We start from the raw sequence: 15,151 nt of genomic DNA, 5'->3' as shown, positions 1-15,151 counted from the left end.
TGATGGAGGTGCTTCGACAGTGATGAACGCTCCTGATTGAATCTTGGGATGTGGTGTCCAGAAATGGGAAACGTGCAAAAGTTAAATGTGAAGCCAAGAGAAAAAAACTGTGGCTGCTGGGATTCGAGCCCAGGTCTCCACGGCCACAACGTGGAATTCTTACCACTAAACTACAGCCACTTTGTGTTATAAGGCATATCATCCGCAAATATTAACTGTTTTAGATACTTTATTCTCGTATGAAGTGGTATCAACTAGTATGCCTGTCCAATTGCGAAGGCTAAAGAGTAAATTTATGCGATTTTTTTTAAAACATTTTTAAAGAGGAAAGTAAACTACACTTTTATTTTATTATTATTTTATCGGTTGATATAGGAGTGTCAATCAACTCATGTTAATAAAAAATTCAATGACTAATTGGTATTACGGTATTACCTCATCAACAATACAAGATAATAGTGAGATAAAAATGTAGTTTTTACTTTTTAGCTTATGTAATTCTTATTGTTTTCAGTTTTTTCTTTTTTTCTCTTTTTTTTCTTTTTTTTTTAAGGATGAAGATTCTCTAAAAGTTTTAGGCCATTATGACTTGTAGATTTTCTCAAATATTAATCATTGTTTTTAAATTAAATAGTTGAGATTTTGTTATATCAACATTTAGTTCCATTAAATCAATATTTACCATCTTAGTAATTAATATTTTTTTATTATTTTAATAAATATTGATAGAACAAAATCCTTACCATTTAATTTTAAAACTGTAATTAAAATTTGAGAAAATGTCCACGGTATAATATTAACTCTTTAGTGTATATACTTTGTGATGTTATTTTTTTAAGAAAATAGTTTAATTCCCATACCAAAAAGAATATATCCAATAGTCAGAGATAATTGTTTCAGTTTTGCAAAAATAATAAAAGGGAAATATATACAACTTATAAATCATAGTTTATATATACATATTTTTTTATTATATAATATTTTGATAATTAGACATAAATTGTCTTTTCAATGAGATATTTAATTTTATAATTCCAAGGTATATCATTGCCAAAGATCCCTACTTGAATCCTAAAGTTCCCAACAAAGAGTCTTTGTTATTGTTGTCAATAAATGCTACTTGTACCTAAAGTTTTATAAATGGGAGTCTTACTAGCTGATGTGGAGCTTACTCATTATAAAAATGATCAAAACAATTTTATTTATCTATTTAGAAAATTATCTTATATTCCATATCAAGTATAAGAACCTTACTCAGCAAATACATACTTTGAATAAATGAAGGATAATCCCCGATCCAGACTGTAACTTCCATAGACATTAACGTATTTTTAGCTAAAAGATGAGCAGCTCTATTGGCTTCTCTCCTTACATGACGAACATTAGAAGATTGCAAACTTTGCAGCAATATCCTGGAATCCTCAATAAGTTGGCCAAACCGCTGCCATCATCGATCATCTTCACGAAGAGCCTCCACCACATGCAGAGAGTCACCCTCCAGAATAACCCGTTGGATGCCTCTATCACAACAAAAAGTTATTGCCCACCACGCTGCTACTGCCTCTACCGCATCGAGGTCCTGAACATAAGGGATAGAAGAGGAGAAGGCTGCAACAACCTCATCCCTACTGTTTCGAGCCAAACCGCCCAATCTCATCCTCTTTATGCTTTTATCAATTGAAGCATCCCAATTTATCTTGACATAGCCCTCTGGAGGTTTTGTCCGGACCTTGTCATCTTCCCCTTCTTAACTTATGTCGAGCGCCTTACTAAAGAATTATCACGTTCATGCACCTTCTTATATAGCTCCATTGCCTCCTTTGTCTAGATGATCAGTTGTTGCGGGGAGGCAAAGGTTCATTCAAAAACAAAAGATTTCTCCTTAGCCACAATTGTCAAGCTAACATAAGGGTTGTGATGAACTCCTCCTCTTCTAGTCTGGTTTGTAATTGCTGAAAAATGTTCTTGCCATCATAAGCCTCAAGTGCCAGCTTCTCTATCCCCCTATGAGCTTCCTGCCACACACTCATGGAATAGCTGCAGCTCCACAAAATGTGCACTATGGTATCGGGTTCATGCTGACAGATGGGGCATAAGGGATCATCCATAATTTTCCTCTTGACTAAGTTCACCTTTGTTGGGAGGATATTATTGCATACCTTCCATATAAAATGCTTTGCCACCCCTGGGACTTGCATCTTTCATACTGCCCTCCAAAAGTTCCTATGATCCAAAGGTGCTGAGTACTCACCCACATTTGGTCTCGTTTGTCCATCTCCATGTGGATGCGCTTTTAACCGAAAATTGGCCACTAGTTAAACCCATCCAGACGAGTCGTCCGGGGCCTCTAAGAGGACTAATCAACATACTACAGATCTTCTCAGCTTCCTCTCTGTTGAAATTGGAGTGAACAAGCTGAAAATTTCACCAACCTGAGGACGGTTCAATAAGAGTTGATACTTTGGCAGTGGAGTCCAATTCATTGATCGACGATTGGATCTGATGTGAAGTAGTGTTGTGAAGCCACTTATCATCCCAAATTTGAATTTGCTCACCATTTCCAACTCGCCACACCAGTCATTCCTCCAACAATTTCCTAGCTTAACAAATACTCTTTCAGGCAAATGAGGGCCGCCTTCCCACCTTGGCTTTCAAAAACTGAGTTCCTGGAAAATACTTCTATTTTAAAACTTTTGCCACCAAGGAATTCGAATTTTGTAGTATTTTCCACCATGCTAATAAAGCTAAGTTGAAAGTTTCCAACTCTCCGAACCCCATACCCCCCTCAAGTTTGGACCTACCCAACTCTGTCAAACTCATCCAAGAGGTCATTTTATCTTGATTAGGAGCACCCCACCAAAATTTGCATATGAGGGAGTTCAAATTCTTGCATAGTATTTTTGGAAGAGATAAAACACTCATGTAGTATGTTGGAATGACTTTGATGACGACCTTGAGAAGAACTTATTTCCCAGCTTTAGAGATAAACTTTTCCTTCCACCCGCCAAGCTTTTTACTCACCATTCCTTGGATTTCTGCAAAAGTTTTAAGTTTGGATTGACCTACCAAAGCAGGCAAACCCAAATACTTCTCGAAGCACTTAATTGTTGAAACTCCTGTCACAAAATTGATGTAATCCCTGAACTCCTTCCTTGTATTTCTGCTATACAAGATAGTTGTATTCTCATAATTGAGCTTCCGACGCGAGGCTCCTTCATACACTTGAAGCACCTGTTGAATTTGTCTCCATTCCTCAAAATTGGCTCGGCAGAACAGAAGGTTGTCATCCGCAAAAAACAGGTGGCTGAGTTTGAAACCTCTCGAAGCAATTGGTACCCCCGTGATCCTGCCCTCCACTTCTGCTTGCTTCAACAGATAACTCAACCCTTATGCACACAGGAGAAAAAGATATGGTGATATGGTGAAAGGGGATCCCCCTGTCAAAGACCCCTAGAGGGAATAATATGACCATAAGCGACCGTATTAACCAATACAGAGTAAGTTGCTGATTTGACATAGGTCATGAGCAAGGTAATCCATTATTAGGTGAAACCCAACTTTCGTATGACAGCTTCGAGAAAACTCCACTCTACTCTATTGTAGACTTTGCTCATATCGAGCTTTAGGGCCATGTACCCATTCTTCCCTTTTCGTCCGAGTTTCCATGGTGTGAAAAGCCTCATAAGCAACTAGAATGTTGTCAGTGATCAAGGGCCCAAGGAGGAAAGCGCTTTGCTGTTGAGAAATAACCATAGGCAAAACCTGTTTCAAATTGTTAGCAAGAACCTTTGCAATGATTTTGTACAAAGCATTGTAAAGACTTATAAGACGGTAATCCCCAACACTATAAGCATTTGCATTTTTAGGTATCAGTGCAAGGTAAGTATAATTGATAGAACTATAAAAAATACCTAAATTCATAAAATTTAGCACTACTTGCCTCACATTTGGACCGACAATTCCCCAGTGAAATTGAAAAAAACATGCTCCATAGTCATTAGGTCCTGGTGCTTTCAGAGGATACATATGTGAAAGTGCCATGTCTGCCTCTGCATCAGTGAAAGGGCTTAGGAGCTTATGATTCATATCACTTGTAACAACTGTGCCCATAGCCGATAGGCAAGCATCCACACCCACGGGGTTGCCAGTAGAGAAAAGGCTTTGAAAATAAGCTGTAAAAGCACCTCCTATATCATCGTGTTTATTCCAGATGTTGTGGTAAGCATCTATGATGTGGATGATCTTGTTGTTTCTTCTTCTCTGGTTGGCCCATGCATGGAAATACTAAGTGTTGCGATCTCCATGCATGTACCAATTCTGTTTTGCTATTTGCTTCCAACGAACGTCCTCCATCTCCAGTAATTGGTTGATCCCTTGCTAGAGTTAATTAATAGTGGTATGTTGTTCTGTGCTTTCATACATTTGCAAGCCTTCAAGCCGTGAAGTAAAAGTTTTGATGGTTCGATCAGCACCACCAAAATAGGCCGAGCTCCCAAGCTGTGAGACATTTGTTTACATTGTTCAAGTCGTGTCTTAGCTTGTTGTAGGCAGAAGTCTCCTTCCCAGTCCTTAGTCCATCCCTCTTTCACCACTTTCGCACATGCAGCATCCAAATTCTAGGCCGCTTCAAATTGAATTCATCGAGGACCAACTGTGTGGGCAGGAGGGCAAAATCAAATCCACAACGGTTAATGATCAGAACTCCTAGCAGCAAAATCTCAACCACCACCTCCAGAAAATGACTGCACCAGTCATGAGTAGCAAGAGCTCTATCGAGTCTTTCCTTGATGAAGTCACCCAAACCTCTTTTGTTACACCAAGTGTACTTTGATCCTTTATATCCCAGTCTCCCAAGTTACATGCCTCAAGTGCATCTCTAAAAACGGCCATCTAAGAAATGCTTACAGCTGCTCCCCCCCATTTCTCTGAAAGAGGCACAATTTCATTAAAGTCTCCCAAGCAGAGCCAAGCCAATGGGTCCAAGTGGGAGAGATGAGATAAAAGCTACAAGAAGCCTCTATGTGCACACGGTTGAGGTGTCCATAAAATCTAGGCCTTGTTTGAAAACCCCCTTCCCCCTCCCCCCAAATTTTCCCCCCACCCCCGGGCCCACTCAGCAAGCTTTTGGAAATTATTTTTGACATTTTTTGCCCCTCCACTCGTTCATCCAGCTTTTCTTTTTGCTTTAAAAAATCCAAAGCTGCAAATGATAGATCAGTTTAAAAGACATTATTGCCCTCCAAGAACATTGCATCCCTATACCAGCAATCCGGTGTCCTTCGTCTTTCTCCTTTTTCCTCACCCACCGAATGGTTCCTTCATCTTTCCTCTTCCATTTTCATCTTCCAGTTTCAAGCTTCCCTGTGCAACGGCCATACATTGCTAAGGTCTCCTTTGTCCTCTTCCAATATTTTCAATTGTATTTCTCTGCAAAATACTATGTGTACCCCTTCCCTAAAAGTAATAAGCATCTCTTCAGAAGGATTCTTCTGTAGCATAGCATTCAGTCTATTCAAATCACGTGGGAACCAAACGCTCCATCAATGTAGTCCGGCCTGTTACCTACCCTATTTCAGAGCGTCATAACGCCTCACTTTGGTCAGTTCTTTTTCGATTCTCATATCAACCGTGCGATACGCTGCAGAGCTTTGGCTCACCCATCAGCTCACCCATCCGCTCAACTTATTGAGTTTCGATTTCAACAACCGCACATCACTCTCCTATAAGTGATTCTATCATCTTGAAAAACACAAAAAGTATAGGTCTTGAGAGCAATGAATACTAATGAAATGATCTAGGAGATTTCAGGTAAGTAATTGTGTAATGAAATATTTATTTGAAAAGGGTTTGTTGTATAGTGATTTTTTTTTTTATTTGAATAGTAATAAAAAATTATTACTGAGGTGTAAAAAATGTACTCACACATGAGAATGTTTTTTATTTGATTTTTTTGAAAGAAGTGAAGAAGTGAAAAATATATATTAAAGACTGCAAATAAAGTGTTTAACCTTAAAACAAATTGGTTTAGATTATAAATTTGTGATCGAAATAAAGTTGAATTAATTTATATAGAACATTGAAAAAAAAAACCTTCTAAAATAAATAAATAAAAGAAAAAGAACTTTGTATTGTACTTGATTTCTTCATTTCAATAATAATAAAAACGTATTAATATTATATAAAAAATATCTAAAATTAATAATGATTTGAAGAAATAATGATAAAAGAAAAAGACGGGAGAAAAATTTGTCCCAAGGCTCACTTTTTTGACCAGTTCAACAACAAATTTTAAACAATGCTCACTACAAAAACAAAAAGTAGTAGCTCACATTATTCAATACAAGCGAAAAAATTGCTACGGTTTAGTCGCCATTAACCGCGCGCCACATATCATAACACATTGAATTCCGGTACATCCCCATGAACCTTGTGCCAGCCTCGGATTGATCAGGTCGTTGTCCAGGTGATACGTACGATACACCTGGCATAAGAGCCCGTTGCGATACATCGATCCAAGATTCACCGTACATCTCCTGCAGAGCGAAACTAAATAATGGATCAATGTCTGCACAATCCTTGCGGATGAAGTTGTGGACAGTGCAACATGCAATCACCATTAAACGTTGTGCTGGGATTTCGTATGGTGGCATATTTTCTAAAATCTTAAATCGATTCTTCCAGATCCCAAAAGTTCGTTCCACCACCGATCGTAGTGAAGAGTGTCTATGGTTAAACAACTCTTCCTTCCTCCAATGTTGGGCTCCACCGCCACGAAAGTTTTGTAGGTGGTATCGTTCGTTGCGGTACGGGGGCAAGAACCCCTTAGAGCAAGCATATCCAAAATCCACCAAATAATAAAATCCTGCAAAGTTAGGCGTTGTATTTGAGTATTCCATTCTATAAAGAATACATTAGAATTGAATTTGGACAAACAACAAAAGATTGATTTCATAATACCTTCGGCCGGTGTTGGGAAACGCATCACGGGATCGTTTATAGTGGATGTGAAAATTCGTGAATCGTGCGCACTGCCCTCCCACCCACTACAAATGAACGTGAAGCAAAGGTCGAAGTCTGTCACGCACATAACATTCTGTGTCGGGGTTTTTTTGCGACCGATAAATGGCACCACGTTGTGCTTGGTTACGCAGGCCATTATATGTGTACCATCAATGAAACCTATGCAATCCTGAAATTAAATAAAACTGTATAGATGAGTAATAGCAATTGCAGCAAATAAAATGTAGTTATTTATCAAGAGTATTAAGAAGGTTGCGCACCTTAAACTAGGGGTAGCATCGCCTGTCACGGGCAACGTATGGGTGAGGCATCTCGGTGGCACACGGTTGTATCAACGTATTGCCCAATCTACATAAGGCTTTACATACTTGCCCAACATATGTGCTTATGGTGTGAGTCGATCTTTGCAGCCTGTCGGCCACACTCCTCTGCGAGTGCGCTTAGCAAACAACTAAGAGAAATGCTGCTACTTTCTCAGTGATCTTAACATATCGGCTATTCCCTAGATAGCCATTATTTTTTAATGTGCTGCATAGCTTCATGAAGGTACAGGGATACATTCGGAAGTGCTCATAGCATGTAGTACGGTTGGGGTTCGTCAGGACCCAATAGATCCACATATGACCCGTCAAAGGGGACGTGCGTTGCGGAATACGCACAATTCGAGAAGCTTGTTGTATGTTAAAGTGAAGTTCTTCAATCACCCTAAATAGACTCTCGAAAAGATTCAAGATTTCAGCATAGTCTGGTTCCGTGTTCGTTTCCTCGTCATACTCATTGTCAGGTACTTCAGTGGCACAATATTGGGGGTCGTCAGGGGTATCACCCCAGTTTTCATAGTCTGAGTTCATACCAGACGTTCCACTGCCATCCATGTTGAGTACTATTATATTGAATTATACCACCTGCATCAAAGCTCCAAAAATTGAGTACGATGAACATACTCATCATTACACTGCAAATTCATAATTTAAATATCTTCTACGCAAACATTCATAAGTCTGTGCATAAATAAAAACATAAATATACGAAGTCCGTGTATAAATAAAAACATAAATATACGAAGTCTGGTGCCCTCCCCACATAAACATAGTCAATTATACTAATTATCGTCAAGTAAAACAAAACTCATAAGCCAGGCTCTCTGAACTGCAAGTGTCATGTGCATGAACACCTTCGCCACATGAGTCCCCTTCAAGGCAGTACACGCTCTCAATTGCACATTTGTAGACAACCCCATCTGACCGGATAGTGAGTTCATTTGGGTCATTGCCTCAATTACCTAATCTCGAGGACGACCGGTGTCGGGGTAGACATTCCCCACGGAACTGGCTGTCGAGCTTTTGATCATGGTACTCTGCAACTGGTCCCGAATCTCATAGAAAGTGTTGGTCAGACCTACCATTATCTCCTCACCTTTGGACCCCCGCTTGCTCGACCTTGGTGAGTTGCTTGTCGGGGATGCAACCCTTTTACCTTTGTTTTTGTGAATGCGCGGTGGAGGCCGTTGTGGCTCTGTGAGATCAATTACTGCCGGTGAGACAGTATTGAGGTTGAACACGGCGACATTGTCATCGTTTGGCGGGTCCATAGTGCTGGCATGCCTAAACTGCCCTGTAGCTCGCGTCCCCGTGAAGAGGTCATTCAATTTTGCGTAGTTCGGGGGTCCACCCTTCTTGAATCTGTAATATTTTTTAGGCTCGAATTTCTGCACAACATGGTGACTGAGGTTGTCAAATAATGTTAAGTGCAGTTGTGAAATTGACAAGGTAATATTCAAATTGTAGAAATTGCAAATGATGATAAAGTATATATACAAAATCGATATATTTGTAGATTTCAATATCTCAACCAATGGTAATTATATACTGTCAATTGAGAGAGTTACCGATTTCAGTTGTTCCCATTGATGTGCATGTAATGACAATGTATTCTTCACATCGTCCCAACCCTCTCCGGTGACTATGCTACCATCGAGGAGTTCGCTGAAATCCTTCCAATCGGTCCTGAATTTTTCTAGCTTCTTGCCAACTTGCTTCTGGGTGTAATGGAACCCATCCACTTGAATAGTTTTATTAAAATGCTCAGTGATTGTGGCCAAATGCCTCGCATAAGGCGGGAAAATCCCTCTTGGGGTTAGATCTACGAGGGAGTACACTAAAGCTAACTCAGTGTCGGGGGTCCATACCGCTTTGGGGGGCTTCAAATGCACCCCAAAAGAGGACGGGGATGGTGAAGGGTGTTTTCTTGGAGACTTCCGTGGGGTTGATGAAAATGACATCTATTTAAGGACGTGATTAGAACAAATGTAGGAAAATTATAAAAAGAGATACATACATTTCGGTTCGTCTGTCGTGTGCGCAAGAAATAGGGTTCGTGCTGCAGTGGACATTGACAATATTATGGTGCAGTATTGAATCACAATTTTAATTAGCATTGAACAAAGAAAACAAAAACAAGGGCCCTTGCATTCTTTGACTTTTTCATCAAGATTTTTCTGGAGTGCAATTTTTTTTTGGCAGTGTTTTGCTTATAAATGTTTAGTTCATCCAAAAAAAAAAAATATGTAAAAATCATTAAGATTAAAATAATGTATGCACTCTTTGCTCTGGTTGCCTTCCAACGGCTAAGAAGAAGACAAACATTGAAAATCAAGCAACTAATGACAAACCCATAACAGGTATTACAAGTGAGAGCTATAAAACCAACCCAGTAGAGAGATTCTTAAAACATTGCATAACAAAACACACCTAAACAAAAAGTTTTTAAAACAAAGAAGACCCATTTGAGGACTGACCAACTAAATAAAGTGGGTAGCTTGATTTTTGGCGTTAATGGGTTTCCTTTCGAAGAAACTAAACCCGAAGGACCCCTCATTTCCCACACCCTGACTCTATCAAGCTTCAAAAGAACAAGAATTTACTCACCCACCCATTTGGGTATTCCCATCACTTGCCTATGTTTACTGTAACAAAATGGTGTCTAACAGTGACTTCTCCCTTATAGAAATACCAAGGAAAACATACGTAGCAGTATAATCAATCTGAATATTTCAGAATGATTTTAATTCTTCTACGAAGAGTGTTAAAATGACCCCTAAAAACACTTCAGCTTTTAATAATGACTTCAGTAGCAAAAAGCTCTGCTATAACTGATGGTAAAGAAGCAACTTACTAGTACTGCAGTATTAAAACTTTTGTAATTCATGTTGCCTATTTCTGGATGTTTGAACAAGCTAGTGGCAAAAAGTTCACGAGAAACAAGGCTCATTCTTCATGTGCCTTTAAACAGAAGATCATTCAAATCAGGTATTCTTTAGGCAGCCTAAAGTTAACTGCCAACACATTCTTCTCCCCACCCCCTTCCTTCCAAATCGAATAACAAATAACAAATATACCACGAAAACAACTAATAAATAGAAATATTGTGAAGAAATCCATAATTTTCAAACTGGTTAACCGTTTCCCAGTAGCCATACACAGTTTCAAACACATGCCCATCAATGACAATTAAAACCAAAAAAAGAGACCACAATATTAGGAAACTGGGAAAGTTGAAACACATACGAGGACTCACTAGTAAAAATATATATACATTAGAGGGAAAAAAACAAAATTACCACCTCAAATATACACTCATCGAGACATAAACGAAGAAGATGAAAATTTACCTTTGACCGTGATCTAGTAGTTGGACCCGTTGTTGTCTGCGTCTTGGAGGGCCTGGGTCAAGATGCAACACTGGGGAAATTCCTCTTGGGTCGGAGATGACCGATTTCAAGGGAAAATTCCTTCAAATAGGTTATGACCATCGTCCCTTGGGGATTTCTGGAAGATGATAGATTCACTTATATGAGAGTGATGTGGGGTTGTAGAAATCGAAACTCAACAGGTTGAGCGGATGGGTGAGCTAATGGGTGAGCCAAAGCTCTGCAGCGTATCGCACGGTTGATATGAGAATCGAAAAAGAACTGACCAAAGTGAGGCATTATGACGCTCTGAAATCGGGTAGGTGACAGGCCGGACTACATTGATGGAGCGTTTGGTTCCCACGTGATTTGAATAGACTGAATGCTATGCTACAGAAGAATCCTTCTAAAGAGATGCTTATTACTTTTAGGGAAGGGGTACGCATAGTATTCCGCAGAGAAATACAATTGAAAATATTGGAAGAGGACAAAGGAGACCTTAGCAATGTATGGCCGTTGCACAGGGAAGCTTGAAACTGGAAGATGAAAATGGAAGAGGAAAGATGAAGGAACCATTCGGTGGGTGAGGAAAAAGGAGAAAGACGAAGGACACCGGATTGCTGGTATAGGGATGCAATGTTCTTGGAGGGCAATAATGTTTTTTAGACTGATCTGTCCTTTGCAACTTTGGATTTTTTAAAGCAAAAAGAAAAGCTGGATGAACGAGTGGAGGGGCAAAAAATGTCAAAAATAATTTCCAAAAGCCTGTTGAGTGGGCTCGGGGGTGGGGGGAAAATTTGGGGGGGAGGGGGAAGGGGGTTTTCAAACAAGGCCCTAGTTAACTTCCACTAAAAATTAGATCCCAACAAGGTGACAGTGACATTGATATGGCGGAGGGAAAAAATTTGTACAACCACCTCCCGGTTGTCTTGCCACATAAGTGCCAATCCCCCACTTCTCCCAATAGGATCCACTGCCAGTAGCCCCTAGAAGCCAAATTTAATCTGTAAAGCATCAAATTTCCTCCTCTTCACTATGGAAACAAAAGATTGGGTCTCTTAACCTTGACCATTTGGTGGAGGTTCAAGAACTGCTCGAGGGTTGCCAAGCCCTTGAGTTCCAACTTATGAGACTCATGGCTGATAAAAAGAAATGATACGAGTACTAATGAATAAGCTTCATATTATCTTAGCATTTATCATTGTTGTCAACACTGCAAATAAATTAATGGCTCTTCCTATGGTCAGGAGAAAGACTAACCACTTGCCCGAGTAATAACCCCTTTGGCCCTTTGTAATCTCTCTCTCTCTCTATACATATGAGGTTGTACACTTTTGTATTTTTGTTGTCCCATTTTATTATACATGAATCTCTTTAGGTTATTATTATTTCATTTATTTTTATTTTTATTATTATTTTAAAATACAAACAAAGAGATTTACCTAAGATGGGTGTGACAACAAAAATACACGAGTGTACAACCTAACATTTCTCATATATATATTAAAAAAATACATATTTTATAAAAGATAGAGGAGGTAAATGGCAAAAAATAAAGTCCGATGTAGAATTCTTACAATTATTTGTCCAAAGGGGATAGGAAAAATTGTAAGAGATGAGTAAGAAGGGCCTCTTTGAGTGGACATCTTGTTAGGGCAAAAAGTATATCTTTAAAGCATTTTTATTAGCTTATTTTGGCTAACCTGAATGTTAAAATAAAAGCAAAAGAGCTTTATTTAATTTAACAATTTGAAAAAATATTTGGTGAGTCGTTATAATGCTTACCAAATTTAGTGAACATTGTTTATTCATCAAATATAAATAATAAAATATTTTTAAAACTATAACATTATTTATCCTCTCAATAAATAATAATAAAAATATTAGAGACAATAATATTTAAACTAAACAATGAGAGTGAATGGTCAAAATAGTTTTGCAAAGGTGAATAGAAAAAATAAAATAAAAGTAATTTTAACAAATTTAGTGTAACGACCCACCCTTAATGACATAATATTGTCCGCTTTTGGCTCCCCAAACCAGACTTCCCAGGAGGTCACCCATCATGAGATTGCTCTCGCAGAAGCACGCTTAGCTGCAGAGTTCTGATAGGTTTATAACCATCACAGCTTTAAAACGCGTTGTGTCATAAATGATGCATTTATACATACAAGCACATCCTCATTCCCAGGCGATGTGGGACGTCGCTTGATACCATAAATGTTAACCTAATAATAGTTTAGACACTTAACTAGTTTTAAAAGTGGATAAAGCGACGTGTGAGAGCGCGGGTAGTTTAGGCATCATAAAGTTAGGAGTTCATAGCGTAGCCTAACGATACCAATGTTTGCAGGATAGTGTCCAGATTGGAGACTTCAAGGGGTTCTCCAATGTTGAGTTCGAGTAAAGAGTTCAATGCAGTTAAGGTGGGTATTTCACTCATTGAGCAAATATATATTTTTATATGTATTGGATTGATAAAAATATATATATTGTTTATGAAACCGAACCAACCATATGATGAAATGTATATGCTTCGAGATGATTTGTTTAGTTTCAATTATATTTAAACTATATCAATGACGTTTAAGAGATAGTGCAAGAGTGAAAAGTATTGAATTGTTTTAAAGTGTTAAGTTCTGCGGTTGGGATTTAAATTATGTAAAATTGTTTGAGAACATGTCATGTTGAAACTGTTTATGTTTTATGAAACTATGTTTTGAGTTTGAGAACATGTCATATTGAAATTAGTTATGTTTTATGAATAAAGTATATTTTGAATGATTTCAAATGGTTGGATAAAATGATGTATTTGTTTAGTTTTAAGAGGACGTGATTTAGCAACTGCATGATTTCAGCATCATACAGTAGTGAAATATATACTGGTCAAGCACATAACATTGAACATGTAATATAGAGCATACATACCAGCAGTATCAGTATATCAGCAGCATAACAATATCAGCATCATATCAGTATCAACAGCATATCAGTATCAGCAGCATATCAGTATTAGCAGCATAACAGTATCAACAACATATCAGTATCAGCAGCATTATTAGCCCCAGTTCATGCATATCATATATAACATTGTTTTATGAGTTAAGTTTTTATGTTATGAGTAGCTTTTACTAGACGTGTTGATATGCATAAATGTCTTCATGGAAAAGCGCTTATGTATATTTCTATCGGATGATTGCATGTGTTAATATCATACATTGAACTTGAAAGTACATGGATACATGACTACCCGGGTGTAAGTAATGTCATGTCTATGAATAGAAATGTTGACTGTTCTTGTTCTTCAGGAAAGACTTGTTAGCATGATTGAGTTTAACTCTAGTGCTCTCATGATCTACTGACGTTCAAGGCACGAAGCTGAAATACGATTAGAGATGTTGTTGCGAGTATTTTGTTGAAGGATGTTATCCTAGTACGGAAGAGTAAGATGCCATGTTTCTTGCTTAAGACTTATGTGTATACGTGATATTTGTGATGGAGTGATCGTGTGCATGTATGTCTGAGCGATCGATGAAAAGTATTATTATAGATGGGACTATATGTAGAAACTTTCAAGAAGGGATGTCTGGAACTTCTACATATATTCACAGCTATATAGTATGTTTTAAATGATTTCTGAATAGTCGGTGTTTGCTGCATTAGCTATTGGTAAATTGTGGTTAATATAGTGCTCGTACGACTAAAAATAAAATAAAGGTTGGTTCTTTGCGAAAACTCAGTCAATCTTATACCACTGAGGTCTTAGTATGTTTTATATTAAGGCGATGAACTCATCATTTCACCTATGCGGATGTGGATACCACCACAACCGTGTAGATGATGTTCCTTTGGCTGCAGGTACTTCGGTATAATTGATGGGTTAGTGGCAGTGTACTTGGGATATTATGATTGAAGCTCGCCGCGACGGTTGTAATTGTCGGACCACGGGTTGTCCACTATTTTATAGGTCTGGTATGGCTTGTGACGCTTGTGTCACTTATTCTTTGTTAAGCCATTATTGTTACGTAAATATTGTGTTAATAAGACTCAAACAGATAGATGTTAAATGACTCTTGTTGTAGTTAATTTGTGATAAATGTGTAAATTGTAATTTCCGCTATTTGAGTTTATAATTTCCGCTGCATAGTTAGATATATGTTATACTCTGATTATCAGGTACATGTTATGGGTGCCATATGTTGGCTGAGCGACACATAGTCGTGCCACTGCGATGACTCGTTTATATTTGTATAATTTTTTTTTTTTTAAAAAATAATAATAAAAAAACGGGTCGTCACATTTAGAGAGCCGAAAGAATACTCTCGTACAAGGAAAACCTTTATCAGACTTGCCCAAAAAAAGTGGATCAGGATCCCCTCAATTTTCTGCTCGAATTTGAAAAAATTCAGACAAGTGATTGTGAGAAATTACTTATGGGACCCA

At 38.2% G+C, this 15,151-nt stretch overlaps 1 protein-coding gene and 1 non-coding gene across 2 annotated transcripts; both read right to left on the bottom strand.

The window, feature by feature from the left end:
• Positions 1–108: 108 nt before the first annotated feature.
• Positions 109–180, bottom strand: TRNAH-GUG (transfer RNA histidin (anticodon GUG)). The gene has a single exon. It is a non-coding gene; the product is annotated as a tRNA-His (tRNA).
• A 6,182-nt stretch (positions 181–6,362) lies between these two features.
• On the bottom strand, positions 6,363–7,895 carry LOC133851484 (uncharacterized). Its single transcript, XM_062287921.1, has 3 exons — positions 7,680–7,895; positions 6,958–7,189; positions 6,363–6,862 (listed from the first exon to the last, which is right to left on the bottom strand). The coding sequence occupies exons 1-3, from the start codon at positions 7,893–7,895 to the stop codon at positions 6,363–6,365; spliced, it is 948 nt and encodes a 315-aa protein (XP_062143905.1).
• Positions 7,896–15,151: the final 7,256 nt, after the last annotated feature.

Source organism: Alnus glutinosa, chromosome 12, assembly GCF_958979055.1.
Source record: "Alnus glutinosa chromosome 12, dhAlnGlut1.1, whole genome shotgun sequence".
Taxonomy (NCBI): Eukaryota; Viridiplantae; Streptophyta; class Magnoliopsida; order Fagales; family Betulaceae; genus Alnus; species Alnus glutinosa.
The sequence above is the reverse complement of the archived record's forward strand: the minus strand, read 5'-3'. Positions and strand labels throughout refer to the sequence as shown.